Here is a 20871-nt window from a genome sequence, read left to right on the forward strand (position 1 = left end):
GATTGGCTTGCTTGGAGCGTGCAGCCTTCTTCCCCTTCTTGGCTGAAGCAAGGCGGACAGAGGACGCAGACCCCAGCTTGGGCAACGGAATCAGCCAATCACCATCCACTTCATCCTTTCTTTCCCCCTCCCTCCCCTCTTCTTTTTTTCCTCGCCCCGCTAGCTCATGTGCTCCTGGCACAGACTCCTGGCGTGAGGCCAGCGCCCGGACTGGACAATTGTGATTGAGGCTGGGGGGAGAGAGGATGGATGATTAAGGAGCAGAGGCCTAGAGAGAGATGCGGAGATTTGAAAGCCGAGATGGAGGACAGTTTTCTGAACATTTTCTCAGGCACCTGACAAAAAAAGAAAAAAAAAAGTAGGCTGTGCTGTTCTCAGAGGCTGCTCAGTGCTGGAAGCCAGCGACCTGCCCTCAACTTCTTCTCAGGTTTACAGTGTGCTGCTCTGCTCTGAGCGCTGACTGTTCCCAGCAGAGCTCTACTTTCCCAGGGACCGTTAACTGTAAGGAAGACATTATCAGGATGACTTAAGCAGGCAGAAATTGAGCTTTGTGACCTTTTCTTGCACACCTCCCTCCAGCATGTATTTACTGCCACAAATAGTACAGCTCCTTTACTCTGATCACTTGATAAGAGAGAGAGTAAAGACAACTTGTGATGCTCTGAGCAGCAGCTGCAGCTTGGTAGCTGTTAGAGGTGAGAGAGTGGAATGTTTCCTGAAGGTGGGGGAAGGGGGGGCATCTAGGCAGTAGTGCATGTTTCTGCCACATGGCGAGCAAACTGGCCAGATGTAAACTTTCATTGTTTCACTTCTCATATTAACCAGAAATATGGTCCATTTCTTTGGGGTTTATGGTCTTTGATTCACAGGAAGACAGATGTAATAGGTGTGTATAATTGTGGTCACTTTTAATTCCCTCAGCATTGCCTAGACTCTTTGTCTTCAGTGACTGTGAGAAACTTTGTTATAAAGAAGAACAAAACGTGTTTTAACAATATACGTTTAAAAGTCTAGTGTAGTCCTTACTAACGTGTCCTCCTTTCCCACTAAAGGGTCTACGGTTAGCACCAAATCTGCATCCACGACTGGTTCCCTCCAGCGGTCTCGAAGTGATATCGATGTGAATGCCGCAGCCAGTGCCAAATCCAAAGTCTCTGCAGCTTCAGGCACCACGCCATTCAGCTCTGCAGCGGCCTTGCCTCCAGGGTCATACGCATCCTTAGGTAACCAGGCCCCTGCCACCTTTCCCCCAGGTTCTGCTATTTGAGATGATACTTTTCCTCTGCTCACATTTATTTCTTTATTTAACTAGGTATAAAAAACTGTATTTGAGGAAATGCTCGCTGTTGCAGGGCTGATGTTTAAGTATAAGTAACTCTGCACTTACTTCATTGAGTGTCCCCCATTTTTGGAGCAGCATCCTTTTGGTGCTCGCGTAGTGCGTGGCACTGAGCATGTCTTTCCCTCAGCTCCACTTCCTGTTCGTGGCAGCCCAGCCAGCACCTGCACCCCCTTCCTTCTTGCCACAGCTGGATTTTCTTGACACTGGTGGGAGCAGAGACAGAAGGGTTTTAGTGAGTTCACCAAAGATAGTCATCGTACTTAGATATTTTCTAATTTGGGAATATAACAGGAGTAGTGAAGGTGTGGCAGGAGGGGGAGAGGGATGACAACAGAAGAATGTGGTGGACTTATTAACCAACAAAGCCATGTTGTTGTCCTTCCATGTGTCTCCTTGTGTGAGGAGCATGTGTGTACTCTTAATGATAGCCTGAAAGATTTAAAAAAATTTTTTTCAAAAGGATTACTATCTGACAGTGATAGGTTGCTTTCTTAGTTTCTGGGCAGACACTTAACACCTGTTTTATATAAGGCTGATAGTTTATATCATTTTATTGTTAGAGCAAAATCATACAAAGCCTAAATCTGGGAACTTAGCCGTATCAGTTGTATTTTGGATTTTATGGAGATGAATACAGTTTAAACTTCATGAAACATTGAGACCAAATTACTTACCTGGTTTATGAATTAATTCCAAAATCAATTCTAAAACTAATGTTCTAAAAATGTTTTGCACACTGAAGTGTAGTTAGAGACTAGCAAGAGAGGATAACTAGGCCCGCTGTTCATTAGCTTGGTGACCTTGAGCAGGTCACGGAACCTTTGAGTCTGTCTTCTCTACCCACGAATTCGTGGTAGTAATAGCCATCTAAGTCAGATATATGGGATACATGAATTATATAAAAGGGAAAGAAACTGTGATTATGATAGAAACATTAATTTGAAACATTATTAAATTATTCTGGAATGTTTGTTAAATCAGTTTTGTTTTTTTTATGGACATAACACAGTCATGGATATATTTAGCTTGGGAAGAAACCCAACCAGAGCTGTTGTTTTCTACCATTTAACTGTTGTAACATTGCGTTGGAGTTTTTATGATAATTATGTTGATATGTGACCACTGAGCAAGAGGGAAGTCAGAACTCTTCTTTGCTATGGCGAAGTAGTTCTGTTATTTTTAGTTCAGTTTTTTAATTACTTACCTGTGTTTCAATACATTTAACCCACCTTCAGTATTTGTAAATAGTATTTGTTTCATTGCTAGAAAACTTGAGTAAAAACCAGCATTTAGAGTGTTCAGCAGCTTGTTTTCTGTGAGTATTTGGGATATTTTAAAGTTGCAATGTAGACTTCCCTCAGTGCTAGAAAAAGCACCCAGGTCTTTCTTTCTTGTGATGTAGAACTGACCTTTTAGAATCATTGATGATAAATTTTCAGCCCAGTATTACCTCCTCAAATAATAAGACTGGAGTATTCCCACTTTCTTACCTTTTCCTGGCTTCTCAACCTTTAACTTTCCATGTGAACATAACAACAGAAAACAAACAAACAAAAAACACCCTGAAATATAACATCCTACTGAGAAGTTGTTGCAGTTGCTGCTTAGGTTGATGCATTATATCTGTGGAAGTGTAGCATTAAAGCTGACGATCCTTTTCCAAACTTCTAGAGTCCAGACACATGAGGGAAGATGTGGAGTCCGTAGGCCTTGACTCAGGTACCACGCTGTACAGCTTTGCTGCCGACATGTAGTTGGGATAGGCATTGCTAGAGCTAGCTTCTCTGAATGTCTTACCTTCCTCTGCCCTTTGAGTGACTCTTTAGTAGTTTATAGTCCTGTGTCTCCCCTGTCCCCACCCTCCCTTCTGCTGGTACTTCATTTCAAGAAAAAGGAACTCTTTAAAGGATGAGGTTGTCTAAAAGAAAAAAACAATCACTATCAACTGAGACTCTGTCCTGGGTTGACCTTTTTTGTGTCATTTTCCAAAGAAAAGAGCACATGATGCTAGGCTGATTTCAAGATAAAGCACTTTTACTTGCTTCAGACTGCTTTGCTGTTGAACTTGTTTCCCTTTTAATTTTATTTTAAATTGTACTTTTGCCTTTTAAGTAGCTAATAACATCTGCTTTTTAAGTTTTTTAATGTTACTAACTGTTCCCTGTTATCCCTTCCCTTGTTTTTTAATTTGCTTAAAGACGGTACTGCCACTAAAGCAGAGGGTAAGCGGTTTGTTTCTGTGATAGAGGTGTGTCTCCCTTCCCTCGGTCCTCTGTCCTCCCTGAGCTGCCTCCTGCCCGCTGTCTCCTTGAGGTCCCCTGCATGAGACTCTGCATGCTCTTCCCTCCACTCTTCATTCTGTTCCCACTGGGTTTTTGCCTTACCTCTACCTGAGTTCTCCCTCCTTTCTTGTTCAGTCGTTGTTCTTGTGAATTTTGGCACTTAAGTACATTGTGTGTACAGGTTTTTAACTCTGAACCCACGCTGGGGAGGAGCATTGACATGACATTGTGTGCCACTGTCCTCTTGGCTGCTTGTCTCAGTGTATTACTCCTAAAGCACCACCTTAACTTTTATTTCCTTCTCTTTACTTTTGTGCTTTTGTGGGCCTCTCAGGAGTTGCTTTCCTGTTTTGAAAATAAATTTCAGTGTCATTTATTCAGGTTAAAGCCTGGTAAAGGTTTTTTTTTATCAGGTAATTTATATAAATTAAAAAAACACGTTTATCACCCCTAAAGATATTACTGAATTACACAATACCATTTTTGTATCACCACCGTATACCCCATTCATTTATTTGCTCTCATTATTTCACTCAATTGTGTATTAAATACCTTCTCTGTGCTGTGTTCTCTACTACACGCAAGGATATAGCATGATGAGAAAAATACATACATCCAGATCTACTTGGTTTTGGTTTTATGCCATTCTCAAGGTCTTCCTATTGTTGTGTTGCCTTTTGAGTTTTAGACATAGATATTCCAGTCTGTACAGATCTTTGATAATCACATGCTAGGCAAGATCATCTCTTTGCAAAGTCTCTGGATAGAAGGCACAATAAGTTATGTTTCACATAATTGGAATTTAGTTACCTGGTCTACTTAAGGTAGTGGCTTAGATCCACCAACCCTCAGGATAATGATTTAACAATTAGGAACTGCTAGTTTACTTCCCTGTATTATTTAGCCACTGTGAAAGACTAGCCTGCAAAATGGACTGGATTTTATCTTGATGTTTGTAGTTCACAGTACTTTTAATCTGTATACTACTCCTAAGGAACTCATAAAGGAAAATTAGGAATAGCATTTTGTTTTTTTAAGATGAGTATAGTCCCAAGATCAGTGTTCTTCAAACTTATCATAAAAATTACCTAGATGCTTGCTAAAAGAACAGAGGCCAGCATCTTTACCCTGAACATTCTGATTAAGTTTGGAAGGAGCAAGGAAATCTGAATTTTCGAAGAGCCCCACCGATGAGTCTCAGGGTTATCAGGGTTAGAGAAATTTGTGAAATGAAAAGCTTCCAGAAATGAAAAGATGGACAAGAAACTTGTGTCATGACGAGGACCTCATTTGTGATAGTAGAAGACTGAAGACAGTTGTGATTTTCATTTTTTAGCTGTTACGAGTAATTTTATATTTCTTCTTCCAGAGGGAAACTAAGTATTTCCTCAGCCTGGATGGAAGGGAATGTAGAGGGTGGACTACAATAATGTATGTAGATGACATGGAAAGTGAGGTCTGTATGTGGGAAACTGTATTTTTTTCCATAATGCTCTGATTTCATATGCCTACATAACAGGATTATAATCGGCCTGTTATTTAGGCAGGACTAGGAATTTTAAACTTTTTTTTTTTTTGCAAGTTTTCTTTTTTACCAGTCCAGAGCAAGATCAGAAGTCTGCCTATGTTGTTATTGTGCAAGAGACTATGAACAAGGAGTCTCTTTCTGGTTCTCCTTCTGGTAGAGCAGCGGGAGAATGATACGTGGGTCCTTAATTGTATAGTATTCAGAGTCGGCAGAAGAGAACCTTCTTGAGGGGAGCCCAGTGAGCCTTGGTCTCTGTGTCCCAGGGCTGTGCAGGCTGTTGCTGAACTGACCAGTCAGAGCCTTGAGCCTTGGGTGATAATGAGAGGGAGAAGAGAGACGGCCTTGGAAGACCTGTAAACTCAAGCAAGGCTAGGCTGCCATTTGTTTATCGCAGCAATGAAACTTGGCAGTTATGCTTAGAAAAGCTGCAGGTGGTTATTAGAAAAAGGCAGCTGTAAATATCACTGAGTGTCTTGTCATGAGTTGCCTGTCTGAATTTTTAGAATTATGGGCCTTTAAAAAATTTGTTAATAAGTCTGTTAAATATTTTACCATTTAGCTCCTGAGACAAGAAGAGATAGGTACTAACATTATCAGGAGGCAAAGAGATGATTTTGAATCAGTACTTCGATGCTCTAAATTTGAAATTCAAACAATACATTTGAATTCTGGGAACTTCATTATAATAGTAATTGAGAAAAAATAGTCTTTGGGAGTTATTTATCATACACATCAAGTTGCCTTTCTAATATTTATGACTAATCAAAATTTTTTTTTTTTGGTGAAGAATCAAAAGCTCAGCTTTGGACAAAAGTTTATTTCCAGGTTATCGTTGAGTGTGTCATTTTTGGGATTTGGAAGAAGGAAACATTTATGTCTATTATGCTGCTCAAGAGAAAGTTTATGTCTAGATGTTGAAGTTTTCTGACAAGTGAATACACTCTCATCTAATCCTTTTTTTTAACTACTATGTTTAGGAAATGTGGTGTTCAAAAATTTTTTCCAAAATAAAGTGAAGGGTTACAATACTTGAAAGTACCTGTGGGTACTGATGATTTACTGATAATTTCAAGGAATAGGTAATCATGTGTTATTAAGTGTAGTCAAAGATGATGCTTAACTATTAGTGATTTTAAGATTACGCAAAAACTGTGTAGCCTTGTCTACTCTTCAGGAAAAGGAACTTAGATGTTAGTTCATTTTTACTGGGAAATAAAACACTTGGTATTGCTATATATTTGTCTAAGAACTCTGAATTTTAAGTGATTGCATTTTTATACAATGAAAAGTACATATGTCAGTATGTAGAAATAAAAGAATGTTAAGCTTCTTTTACTTTTATCTTTAAAACATATGAGGAAAGTTATTCTTTTGGGGGAGAGTACTTGTAGGGAGCCAAATTTACAACTGATTCACTTCCTAAATTTTGATTCTGTTAAAAATGCTACTTGTGAGGTTGGTTTAATGGTGCCCCCAAGCAATATGTCATAAAACAGATGCGTATGCCAAAATGTGCCAGTGTGATGAGAGTTGAGATTTACTTAGGAAACTATATTTAAAAGTTTAAAAGAAACAAGTAACTTGAATTTTTAGCAATACGCAGAATTTAGTGATGTGAATGTTTTTCCGGATTGAGAACAAATCACTGATCTGGTATAAAAGCAATAAACCCACACTTCTTTAAAGCTGAGCAAAAGCAGGAAGCCCTAGTAGATGAGAGCCAAACCTGGCTTATACCCTGAGGCTTTTGACTGACTCCTGGAGACTCTGGACATTTGCTCTGATGAGTGATGAGGACATGGAGGACAGGAAGTAACCCAGAACCCACCCAAGACCTACATCATCACTGATGAACAAGAATTTAACTCTGCTAAACTGAAGAGGATGAGAGGGAATTTTGCCCATCTTAACCTTGATACTGGGTAGAATGGGAAGTAATCTCTCCTGAGAATTTGCAACCATATGTTGGGCCTTCAGAATGTGTATGCTGCCTTTTGATCAGAATGTGTTCGCTGCCTTCATAGTCCAAGAAACCCAAATAGATAAATTATTTTAAAGTGGCTGTAGATTACTTATGTCCACAGGACACTAGCAGAAGCAAACATAGATCCTCTTTGGAAGAATTTAACTTCAATCTAGATCTTAAAAAATTCCTATAAAATTCCAAGAAAGTACAATTGACCCTTGTACAATGCTGGGGCTAGGGGCACCAACCCTCTATGCTGTCAAAAATCCATATATAACTTTTGACTCCTCCAAAACTTAACTAGAGCTAATATCCACAACTCAACCAACTGTGATTTGAAAACAGTATTTTCAGTCTTTGGTTGGTTATCTCCGAATGTGAAGGCCTAACTGTACTAATACTGTATTGTTGATCTAAAGTCTTAGCAATAACGTAAACAGTTGACTAACTCATATTTTGTAGGTTATATGTATCACATACTATATTCTTAGAATAAAGTAAGCTATAGAAAAAGAAATGTTAAGAAAATAAGAGAAATTACATTTACTGTATTTATTGAGAAAAAAAATCTGCGTATAAGTAGACCCACTCAGGTCAAACTGAGTTAAGGGTCAACTGTAATCATTTTGTTGTCTTAATATTTAAAGAAGTAGGAGGAAGAGACTATGAAGAATGACCAAGCTTGTTTTGAAAAAGAAAAAATGAATCTTCCAGAAATAAAAATATAATAAGTTATTAAAAACTCAGTGGGTAAATTGAGTAGCAGAATCAATGTAGCTGAAGAGAGAACTTAGGAATTTAAGAGGAAAAAATTGTTCAGAGTATAGTGCAGGATAGAGTTGGAATATATGGTACAGGTGTTAAGCATATCTAATTGGAATTTAAGAAGCGAGAACAGGGCAGAGACAATATTTGAAGAGGTAGTCTTTGGGAATTCTCCAGAACTGATGAAAGACATAAACTACAGATTCACAAAACCCGGTAATCCTAAGCAAGACAAAAAGAAATCCACAGTTAAACACATTATAGTGAAATTGCAGAAAGATTTAAAAAACTTTTTAAAAAAGATGTTAGAAGCAGCCAGAGGTGAAAAGAGACTACCCACAAAGGAATGTTAGAGTTTAAATACAAATAAAATGGGGGAAATCTGGATAAGATTGATGGCATATATCAATGTTTATATCCTGTGTCTAATTTCGTACAACGGTTTTGCAAGATGTTACCATTTGAGAGAACTGTGTAAAGTGCACACAGGTATTATATCTTACAATTACGTCTGAGTCTACAGTTATCTCAGAATAAAAAGTTTAAAAACGGGTGGCCTTAAAATTATTCCATCTTTTTAAACATATGATTTAATAGTTTTTTTAATATTATTTTAATCTGTAAGACTTATCTCAAAGATAGTAAAGCATATCTAAAAATTTAAGACAAAAGAAGGAAATGAAGGAAACAAAGGACTGTAAAAGGAAAATGTAAAATCAAGACAAAAGGCATGTGTGGATTAACCTTAACGAGCCAGTCTCCTAATGATAGAAATTTGAGTTGTTTCCAGAGTTTTGCTATTACAAGCAGTGCTGCCATAACTTATGTATACCATTTTGAATTGGTGCAAGTATATTGGTAGGATAAATTACTCAAAGTGGAATTGTTGGATTAAAAAATACATGCATTTGTAATTATAATCGCCAAATAGCCCTCTGTAAGGGCTATGCTAATTTTCAAGTCCACCGGCAATGAACGAAGAGTGCTTGTTTTCCTACATGCCAGAATATTAGCAAATTCTTAGATTTTTGCCAGTCTGATAGGTGACAGATGGCATTCTTAATGTTGTTTTAATTTATCAGTGAGGCCGAAGCCTGTTTCATACATTTAAGAGCCATTTCTGTTTTCTGATTACTATCTATACCTAGCCTTTGCCCATTCTTTATCGGGTTGTGGCAGTGGTTGGTTGGAGCTGGCCCTTTGCAATATGAGTTGTAAGTCATTTCCCCCAATTCTCTCATCTTCTTGAATTTGCCATAGTGGGGTTTTTTTTTCCTTTTTTTTTTGCCATGCAACAGTTTTAAAATAAAGTTTAGTGACATTTGTTGATCTTTTAATGGCTTTTAATTTTAAGTCATAATTAGAATGGACTTTTCCACCAGAAGTTACAAAGGAATTCTCCCATGTTTTCTTTTAGAACTTTTATGGTTTCTTATTTCACATTTTAATCTTAGGTCTCTTTGCTGTTTTTCTTGGTATAACGTGTGAAGTATGGATCCAGGTAATTTTTCTAAAGCAAAACATTAGCAAATGAGATACAGTAATGTAGTTTTTAAAAAATCAATGCATTACACTGAACCACATATCAATCCTTCTAGAATGAAGCAGAAAAAGTGTTTAGAGGGAAATTCATAGTCTTAAGTTTATATTGGAAGAGAAACTGAATTACGAGTTTGTTTCTAGTGTGATAAGAAGAGAACAGAATAAACCCAAAGACAAGTAGGAATAATAAAGATAAAAGTTAATGAAATATGAATTAAACATTCATTAGAGAGAATTAAGAAATATAAAATTTTTTGAAAATACTAATAGGCAAACTTTTGGAAGGGTCAATTGAAAGAAAAAGTACAAATACATTATTATCATTAATAAAGTACACATAAGTGGGTCAGTAGAGCTTTAAAGGGTAAAATTGTATAAATTTCTAGAAAAAAAACTGTTTAAGAAGAAACAGAAAATATGAGTTATGACTACTCATTAAATAATTTAAGTCAGTACTTAAAATTCCATCCCTGCCCAAAAGTAATTCATTAATTAAAACAGAAAAGATATCCCTACCATGGCTATACAGATGACTATACATATAAGTTGTGTGAAGCATTGGACAATTCTAGCCTTACACAAACTCAGAGAATAGAATGAGGCAATACTTCCCTCACTGATTTATGTAGCTGGTGTAACTTTGGTGCTGGAATCAGATAAGGTACAGTGTAGAAATTCTATGTATGTATGTGTACATCATGACTGTAGATGTTTAGCTGAGGTGTTAAAAGCTTATTGATTTCAGCTCAGCACATTTAGGAAAAGGATCCTCTTATCTGAGAAGATGCAGATAAAGCATTAAAAAATTCAGCAAACCTTTTTGATAGAAATTCTTAGCAATTAGGAAGAGAAGTAAGTTTTCTTAACCTGTCAAAATATCAAACTTTTTGTGAAATTCCAGAATTTTATTTTTAAAATGTGCCTCAAGGCAACAAAAACCACCTTCATGCTTTACTTTAGCATTGTACTATGTGTCCAAGGCAGTAGGGTAAAGGCAGAGAAATGAAAGGGCATAGTTTGAAGGGGAAAAAAACCCTTTAGTCTTATTTGTAGATGATATCTTATTTAATAGCCCCAATTAATCTACATGTAAGTTAATAGAATTTATAAAAGTTAAATAAGCAAGGTTCCTAGAGTTAAGATCAAAATGTAGAGATTAATTACATTATTATTCATCAACAATTTAGGAAATAAAATTTAATAAACTATATTGTGTGTAATAAAAATAAGGCACCTTTAAATAAGTCTATAAAAATTGATTGAGACTTGGAAAAAAATGTAAAGCTTTATTGAAAGACATTGAAGAAAGTGAAATAAAGAACACATTAATGAGGGGAAAGATCATTATCATAAAGCTGTCTTTTTCCCCCCAAATTGACCCACAATTTTACATAATACCAGTCAGGATTTCAACAGGTCTTATTGGATCTTCACATGCGTGTGGAGGATAGCAAAGGGCCTTAGGAAAACATGAACTGATTTATCCTGTCAACTAGCAAGATTTTTATTAAAAGCTTATCACAACATTGTGATGTTTATATAGGTATGGGCATGTGGACTATCAGAACAGACTAGACAGCTGAGAAACTGACCATGTGTGTGTGTGATGACTACTCATTAAATAATTTAAGTCAGTCCTTAAACTCTATCCCCCTTCCACTGAAAAGTAACTAACTGATTACATATACTGTAAGTACTTGGTAAATGATGAAGATGGCTTTGTAGATAAATAAATAAGAAAGGGGTTAAGTAAATTGATTTGGACATTGTTTAGTCATATGGAAAAAACAAACATCTCTCCTTTACCTCCTATAGAAAAGTCAGTTCCATAGGTGACCTCACACACAAAAAAATATTAAGCAAACAGTAAGTTTTGGGAAAATATATAACCTATGATATAATTAAAGACATTTAAAATGTAAAAAATGCCATCTATTTCTTGGTTATACAACTACATATACTATTAAAATATTAAGAAATGTAAGAGAATGATGAACACTGGGATTAGGATTATGATACTACGTGTTGGGCGAAGGTAGAGGACACGGGGATGTTATCAAAGAAGATTTTTAGTTTTTAAGCTGAATGGATATGAATGTTCATTTAAAAGTCTTTTTGTGACCTATATATTTTATAATAAATTATAAACGAGGCACTAAATTCAGTTGTATTTCATGTTCATGTTGCCTAGGTGACTGCCTTGATTTTTAGCTCATTGACTTCCTTAGGAAAGTAAAATGTCCTCACTCATAGGCCAGCTGCCAGGCAGGAAGACACAGGTATCCAAACCAGTAGTGTGATCTTGAACAAATTAATTAATCCCCATTTCTCTGTTTCCTCCTTTGTAAAATAGCAATAATTACTTATATGTTGTTGTGAGGATTCTGAGTTCACACATATACACTCTTAGTGTAATACACCTGCCCCTCGATTTCCACAGAAATTTTTAACGGGAGTTTTTTTATACGTGGTGAATATTCCCCCGTTTACATGGACTTTTAATACACGGTTTCCATTTACACTGTCTCATTTTATGCAGTTCTTTCTTTTTCATTTCCATTATTGGTGATTACTCTTTCTTAAAAACAATAGCTTAACCCAGCAACATACGAAGAACTGATACTAACACAATTTATTAATCTTTCTGTTCATTTGATGGCAAGTAAAAGAGCACAGGTGACTACTGATGTTTTTCGAGATTGGTTTTACAAATGTTTTGCTGTAGAAGCTGAAAATTATATGAAGGAAAAATGTCTTCCATTTAAAATACTTTTACTTTTAGATAATACAGTCATCCATACAGTTTTAGAACATCCAAATATAAAAATTGTATATTTGCCACCAAATACAACTTCCTTGATCCAACCTTTAGATCAGGCATTATTTCCACCTTTAAGATTAATTACATTAAACAGAATTTTCATGATTTTTTTTAATAAACTTGAAGATAATGAATCACAGTTACAGAAGCCTGGAATAAATATACAATTTTAAGTTGTATCAAGAATGTTGCTTTAGCTTTGAGTGATATAAAGCCGTCAACTTTAAATGCTTGTTGGAAAGCAATATGGCCAGAAGTGGTTGTACCAGGGAATATGATTCCAACAACTGAAGAGAAATTAACTTATTAATTTATTAAATAATTTATTATTAATTTATTAATTTATTAAATAAATTTCAAGAAGAAGGCTCTTACAATTTGAATGTAGATGATGTTAACAAATTACTGGTCAATCATAAATTAACTGATAATGAATTAATTCACTATATCTGAAGCCCATTCTTCTGGTGAATATGGCAAGTGACCTTGAACCAGTTTCTTTCATTGCAGAAAATATTTAGGAAGCTCTTCAATTGGCCACAAAACTGGAAACTACAATTCTAGATATTGTTCCAAACATCCAAAGAGCCTTAAAATTTCAAAAAGATTTAAAAAGTTTTTGCAGTGAATATCGAAGAATTTATGAAAACTTAGCAAAAGATAGGATTGGAAAAAGATCATCCAAAAACATAAGCATAAAATAATGAAACCAAATTAGTACTTCCAAATATTTGAGCAATGAAGATAGTGACTCTGTGCCAATTAAAAAGAGAAGGTTGATTAGATTACAATATGGACACAGCGAATAAAATTTATTTTGGTTTTTCTGAATTTTCATTAGCATTTTTTGTGAAAATATGTGAAATAAATATTTTTATAACTTATACTGGACTATTGTTTTTTTTTGTACTGGTAGACTCTTTACGCGGTTTTCTTCTGTGTAAAAAAAAAAGATGCGTGGAATGGATGAATAATCCACGTAAATCGAGCGATGGGTATATATATGGTATAGCTCTTAATTTTAGTGTAGATCTTATAATTTGTGTGTTTTTCCTTAAACTGCTATTAAAAAGTCATTGATTCTTTCTAGTTTTAATTTTTTTAATTTAGTTCTTTATTGCTCTTTACCTCCCATTCTTGAACCTTTTTCAAGTTTAAGATTTGCTTTTCTGTATTACTTTTCTGCAGGCTTTCTCAGATGATGAGGTAGAAGTGATTTTGAACAATATCAGATGCCAGTGGGGGGTTCAGATTGGTTTGTATTTTCCCTAGATTGCTATTTTGATTGAATTATGGCAGGGGAGGCATTCTGGTACCCCTTTGAAACCACAGAAACCCCGAATTTAAAAGTTTAATCCCTAATCATACTAGCGTGATCATCAATGATTTTGGATTTCTGAATTTATTTTTATTTTTATGGTTTCATGGTTAATCATTGGAGTTAACAAATTCCTTAGAGTGGCAGATTCTTTTCATAAATATCTACAGCATTGCATTTTTTTTTTTTTGCATTGTTTTTAGGTCATCATTTCTCTAGGTACTCCTAATATTGATTCTTTTTATCAGCCTAGAAATTTATTGGCATATATGGCTTTAAAATAGAAGTTTAACATTACCTATCAAAAAGCACATTTACTCTCCAGGGTGCTGAAGCTTTTGTTGATTGCTGAGTATTTTGCATTTACTCTTTTTTTTCTAAAGTTATTTTTCTTAAGATGACAGCTAATATTTTCATTTCTGTTTCTGGAAAGTTGACAGCTTTGTAAACAATAAAAAGTAGAGAATTTAATCTGAAAAAAATGTGGGGAAAACAAATCTTCAAATGGATATCACTTCCTCATCTGAAAATATATGCTAAAATGATTGAAACATAAGCATCTGATAAGTTCATGAGTCGTTCTCAGGAGTTCCTAAGGTACCTGTTGAATTCTTGTATGCAGATCGTGTGCACAGATCAGGTGCATGTGCACCTGGGGAAACGTGTTAGGATCACGTGGGGAAGACTTGCTCTCCCTGTAGGTGGCCAGTCAGTGTCCATTGCTCATGTGTAAGTTCTTTTGTGTAGGTCGCACTTAACTGAAAACCCATGGAAACACTGTTTTTGCTGTATCCTCCAGGTCGGATTCGCACAAGACGGCAAAACTCTGGGAGTGCCACCAATGTCGCCTCTTTACCTTCTGATAGTCGAGGCCGCAGTCGCGCTAAAGTGGTTTCACAGTCCCAGCGTAAGAAGTATATTTTATGCTCTCTGTTTTAGTTTTACAGTTGAAAATTTTACAGTATTTTTATTGACTTCAGGGAAAAACACATTTCTGTGACTCTAAGATATTGTAAGTAATGTTGATGTTTGTTGGGTAAGCTCACAAAATGGGAGTATTCAAGTGTACTTTTGTCTCCCGTCCAGGTGACTTAAATTTCTTCTCATTAAGCATTAAACATTAAAATGTACTTCTCTCTCTCTCCTCAAGCCTCTCCAGTTGAAACATACCTGGACTATGATTCATTTTTCTATTGATAAACAATGTTTTCGATGTAATTTAAGAGCAGTATCTGGGGAGATGACTGTTAATGCTGAATTCTCTTTCCAGGGGTTATAAGTAAATCCATTAAAAGCTCTCCCCTCTAACCCTCTGTTCTAACATCGCAGCCTGCTCCTTTTTTCTTGCCAGTGTGGGCTCTTGGCTTTGCACAGCTGCCCTTGCCTCCATTATTGCTTCTCTGTATATGTTGAGTCATTTGGTTTGTTAGCCTGAGCAACAAAAGCAGCCACAGATGGAACGAATGTATTTTTACCATTCTTAGGATTCATCTCTGGTGTCTCAGTTCCCAGCCCCACATGACTTTGAGTCCCCTGCTCCCTCTCAGTGCATGTAGAGTGGAGCTAGGTGTGAGAGTTCTCCTGGGCACAGTGAGCATGGTGGAGAAGTTCCCTGGTCCCAGGAGCAAAACGCGCCCCCTCACCGCGGCACTCTTTGGCTGATGTGTGTCCGCCCTCTTGTGTAGAGTACTTAGTCTGTGGCCGAACCTTAGGTTGTCTCTTAGTATTTAGAATGCCTTTCTCAGCTCCTTCTGAATTTAGATACCTTTCCATGTCCCTTTGATAACTGTAGTCCTTAGGTTAAACGAGTTTCTATCCTTTCTGTAAGGAAAGTGCAAGGTCAGTCGTATTGCTGCCTTCAGTGAGGCTACAGAACCCAGGCTTGTCTGACAGAGAAGCCCATGCTTCTGCACAACACTACACAGGTTGTGCAGGTGTGGCCCAGAAGCTTCTAGAACCTGGGGAACAATATCCTGGCTCTGGTTATTCTGTTGACTCTTAGTGATGCCTGGAGTCACAAACGGATATAGTATTCTAGCCTTGGTCCCTCTTCTTTCAACTTCAGTATGTTGAGATTGGGTCTCAACATACTGAACATAAAAAATGCTTAACTGTTTAGCCGTTCAGTGTTATTGCCTTTCTTAGAAAGTGAGGGTTGAACAGTGTTTTACATTTCTTCATTTATGTCTGGTGTGTGCTGGTATTGGCTTCTACGTGGTCCTTGCCCCCAGCTAGGTCCTCTGCTTAGGAGGTGGTGAAGTTTAACGGCCCTTCCAGAGTGGGATGCAGTGATGATAGAGCTTTAATTCTTCAGTCTTATGAAGATACTGCTCCCCACCTTAGGGCTGCACTTTAAAAACTCTTAAGTTTTACTTTACTCGCCAAATTCCATTCACAGGAAGGGAGACAACATCAACAAATAATCAAGCCTGGATCACAAATTTATGCATATAAGTTCAAAATTATTTTAGTAAGAGGTAACTATGAGCATATTTACATATTTTATAAATGTAGATATACTAGCATTCAGTCATGGTTTAATAGTAGATTTTGTTAATATTAGATTTAGGGCCCTTAACAGTTGGCATATTTTAAATATTTGAAGATTTAAACATTTGAGGATTTAAGGATTTGAGGATTAATATTTAAATATTTGAGGATTTGGCATAGGGCATTTAGGTGAAATTAGTTAATAGCAGCTCCTTTCAATTCATTAATGTTTATTGAGCACTTTCTATGGTGGTGAGTCCTTTTAAAGGTGGTAGTGATACACAAATTAGTAAGATACAATCATCACTTCTCAGGTTGCTAGGAGCTAGAGAGTAGATGTGCTCCTGGAGGGTAAGGCCTTTGTCTTACTCTACTCTGCACCTCCTGTGCCATGCCTGGCACATTAATGTTTTTAAGTGTTTCATGAACAGATTAGAAACAAATGCTAATATAGTGTGATATGTATAAATTAAAATAAGTACAAAAGTTGACTAGGAGGATCAAGACCTAGAAAAAAAATAGCTATTTTGTTAATGTGTTTGTGAAGAAAGACATTTGTGTTGTGTTTGCATGCTGACCTTCTGTATTGTGTTATTGTCTTTTAATCCACTTTTTGCCCGTTCTTTGGTCTGCTCTCATAATCAAGGATCCAGATCTGCTAATCCTGCTGGTGGTAAGCCATTTCCCTTCTTGCTTTATTTATTTATTTTTTTGGCATTCTCCCTTACCCCATATTCCTTGCACAATATTAATTTTTCTCTTTATTATAAGCTTAGTTAATCTTTCTGCTTTTTTTCCTATATGTTCACATTTTAGAGTTTGAAATGGATTTCTTTTCTTGTTTTATACAGCTTAATACTAAATAGTTTATTTGTGTGCTCAAATGTTATGGGCGAAATTAATAGACCATGAGGTGGGTTCTTCATGGTAATTTGTATTGGTGTTTTTTACAATGAATTTTACTTTAAGTTGTAGTTAAAAATTATAGAGTACGAATTTTTGTAAGTAGTAATTTATTTGAATGATGGGTGTGTGTGTGCGTGTGTGTTTAATTTTTAGTTAAGTGTTATTTCAAAGGTCTCTGGTAAATAATAGTGTGCACTTTACGTATTAGAATTTTATTACCTTGTCTGCTTAAGGGAATGATCTAGGTAAATGACTGCCATTCAGGTGTATTGGTATAATCCTTAAAATTTTGCTGTTTTTTCTAATTTTGTCCCTCAAGAAATGGTTTATTTAGGTATCTGGCCACTTAGCTATAAAAATATTACTCACCATATTGTTTGTTTTTAATTTTTAAAAACAAACATTTCAGGCAATGTGGCTTATATAATTTCTACTGTTGTAGATTTATGAGATTTCCTTTGAGGCTTAGTATACACTTAGTTTTTGTAATACTTGTGTGGAAAGGTGAAAAGGATGTGCATTTTGTTTTTTGAGATGTACACGTGTGTTTGTGGGAGGTGTGTTTATACATATCTATAATCTTGACTGCTTGCTTTGTCAATAATTAATAGTCTTTTATTAATTATTAGCCTTTCTGAGATATATAATTATGACCTTTTCAATATCTTCCTATATTTTTGTTATTTTTATGTTTTATAGTTTAAAGCTATGTTATTTGGAGCATAAAGGTTCATGGTTATTATGTCTTCATGGACAATTCTTGTATTAGAATACTTTGTTCTTGATGTTGTGTTTTATTCTATTTTATTTTAGGTATATTGTTTTTCTCTTATAAACAACATACAGTTGGATTTCATTTTTTTTAAAAAAACAATCCAAGAATCTTTGTCTTTTAATAGTTTAATCTAGCCATATTTATTATGATTATCGATATGTTTGAGCTTAGTCCTCCCATCTTATTCTGTGATTTTTATTATTTTTATGTTTCTTGTTATTTCATCCCCCTTCTCTCTTCCCTTTGTTAGGTTAATGGAGTTTTTTTGGATCCATTTTTCTATCACTAATGTTTAAGAAATTTTTGTTATATTTCTGTTCTTTCAGCAGTTACAGGGAGGCTGCTTGTTTTCAGCCTGCACTTTTGAATCAGAAATTTTGCAGTCATTTTTGTAGTGTTCCACCAGTAATTCTCTACGTACAGACATTCTTTTATGATAATTTGATGTTCTTTTATGCTACTGTGTTTTTAAAAAATTAATCCTATCACCAACTACAACGCTGTTTTCACATAAAATTCTCTTACTATTTGATGTAAATTAATGTGTAAACTGGCTTCTGAAATTACTACAATTTTATTCCTTGATTATATCCATTATTCAATTTTGTTTTGCTTCATTTTTAGCTGGCAGCCGATCAAGTTCCCCAGGGAAATTGTTGGGAAGTGGTTATAGTGGCCTTGCTGGGGGTTCCTCAAGAGGCCCACCTGTGACATCATCTTCAGAAAAACGAAGCAAGATTCCCAGAAGTCAGGGATGTAGCCGAGAAACAAGTCCAAACCGAATAGGATTAGGTAAGGATTTTCAAAGACCTTGGAACACCATTCCCATCTTGGCTAATTTCAATTATAATCTAATGAATTTTTCTAATGCAGGAAATAGAGATCTAATTTTGAACTGAAGAGGTCATTTTTCCCTGTTTTATGACATTTCAATTTGTGCTTTTTATAGATCATAGTTTGTTCAGGTTTCACTTATAACTGAAAAATGGATGGGGCTTACCATTCAAATTGATGAGAAAGAATTGCATCATTATGGGATTTTTGCCTTTTAGAGTCATTTTATAAAATATTAGCATTGGGGAAATGGGCAGGATATTTTAATTTACTATTAGAAGCAATATTGTTTTTCATTTTTCTTTTACTGAATAGCACTAAATAATCATTAACCTGTATTAAATTTTCAAAAGCAGTTTGTAGGGTCCACATTTATTTTGATTCTGATCTTCTCTAACCTAATTGGTGAAACTTGTCAAAGAATATGTGTAGTTACTTTTAACATGGAATTGTTTAAATATGAAAACTAGGAATAGACGAAAACCAAATATATAATACTATTTTTCTGTGTAGAATTATACAAATTGCTTTCAGCAGCTTAAAAGACCTTTACCTCTATTAAAATCTAATTAACATGCTACTTTTTAAATATAAAACGTAGAAATCTTTTGTGATATACAATGAAAAAATCTATATCAATAGTTTCCCTTTATTTTTACCTACTTTCTAAGAGTAAAAATCTATTGATGCGAAATCAGAGTACTGTGTTCTTTAGTCTAACTGGTTTGTGTTTCTCATTTATTCGTGTATCTCTTCAACAACTTTTACTTGAATGTTTACTGTGATGTACTAGGTGCTTTGTTAGACTTTAGGATTAGAAGATAAATGAAATAGATTTAGTTTCTGGCTTCAAAGAGCTTGCAGTCGTAGAGACGAAAATGTATACATCGTGACAAATACTGGGACAGGGTGTTCTGAGACCATAGAAAAGGAATGTTTTGAGATCCTTCTGCCCCACTCCTCCCAGATTTCCTGCTTGGAGAGGCTCCCCAGAATAGATCTTGTTTTCATGAAGTGTAAGGTGGGATTAGCTAGGGGTCTAGGGCAGAGAGGAGAATGTGCAGAAGCAGTCAGATGACAGAGGGAGCATAATGCATCTGGGAACCACTAGTAATTCATTTGGCTACAGCAAAGAAAGTTTTTTCAGAGCAGAGTAGGAAATGAGGGCGGAGAGACTGGTAGGGTCCAGCTCGTGAAAGTCCTTGAAGGCTGCCTGAGCTACGAGAAAGCAGGGACATATATTTAAGAAGAAGAATGGATAGAATTTGGTTAGACTAACATTCCCAAAGCAAATGAAAAATGTAACCAGTGGTTTTGTTAATTCTGCATAATACTAACTTTACATTGGCATTAGTAGCATGGTGCTGACAAGTTATTTGGATCCAGTAATAATAATGAGGAATGTGAATACAACCAGAGAAAATATCATGACAGGAATATCTAAATTTCAAATTTGGTGCTGTAACATGTGTGTGTTTGGATCTGGTTTTGTTTGTAAAATGCATTTGATTTCCAGTCTGGGTGTGAGGTTTTAGCTTTCCTTTTCCATAGAAGTTATAGGATGTGTCTTGGCAATCCAGATTAGTTTCATGCTTTTAAAAATTCTTTTCTTTCTGGAGATTTTACTTTCTGTATATTTATTAAAGATGCCATTTTTACCTTCTTGAAATTGGAAAATAAATGAATTTTAGTTATATAACAACTCTAGGACCTGGTATTCCATGGCCTTAACTATGAAGTTTATGTTGTACATAGCTGAAAAGACCACATTTAATAAGCTTTTAAAAGAGGTGCTATGAAACATCACCCAGCAGTAAGAGCTAAATAAGAGCCTGTTCCTTTCCAAAGAGTTCTTATTTGAAACATTATTTTGAAGAATGTTATTTCCTTGATGCTCATTATGAGGATTAGTTATATGTCAAGCTTTGAGGTCATAAAAATAAGTCTGATTAAAGACGATATTTTATTTAAATTTCTTCATATTTTGAGAATATACACATGTATACAGATATAAAGATATATATATACGTATATATATATATGAATAAAATATATCTTTCCATTTCTTCCTATGGTAATCTTAGAGATTCCATTTTATAGGGTGTCAGGTATATTAGCATTTTTTAGAAATAGATTGTATATTTCTATAATCATTTAGTATATACTGGGTATATGTCTATGTGACTAAACATTTGGTTCATTGTATAGCAACTTTGAGTATAAATATTCAAATAAAGAGGGAGCATCTTTTAAGAATATTTTCTATAATCCCCATACCAATTAATAGTTTTAGTTATAGCTA

General features: G+C 35.4%; 1 protein-coding gene across 9 annotated transcripts in view; it reads left to right on the forward strand.

Moving 5' to 3' along the window:
* Nucleotides 1-20871, forward strand: part of CLASP1 (cytoplasmic linker associated protein 1) — a 244102-nt gene that overhangs the window by 139071 nt on the left and 84160 nt on the right. For 6 of the 9 annotated variants that reach the window (XM_039876508.1, XM_039876514.1, XM_039876509.1 and 3 more), the window contains 4 exons: nucleotides 1053-1223; nucleotides 3014-3061; nucleotides 14364-14471; nucleotides 18360-18527. In XM_039876508.1, coding sequence (XP_039732442.1) covers nucleotides 1053-1223; nucleotides 3014-3061; nucleotides 14364-14471; nucleotides 18360-18527 — 495 coding nt within the window. The remainder of the gene's footprint in view (nucleotides 1-1052; nucleotides 1224-3013; nucleotides 3062-14363; nucleotides 14472-18359; nucleotides 18528-20871) is intronic. The other 3 variants (XM_039876517.1, XM_039876515.1, XM_039876516.1) reach the window with 1 other exon arrangement.

Source organism: Pteropus medius, unplaced genomic scaffold (assembly GCF_902729225.1).
Source record: "Pteropus medius unplaced genomic scaffold, Ma_sr-lr_union100, whole genome shotgun sequence".
In the NCBI taxonomy this organism is placed as follows: domain Eukaryota; kingdom Metazoa; phylum Chordata; class Mammalia; order Chiroptera; family Pteropodidae; genus Pteropus; species Pteropus medius.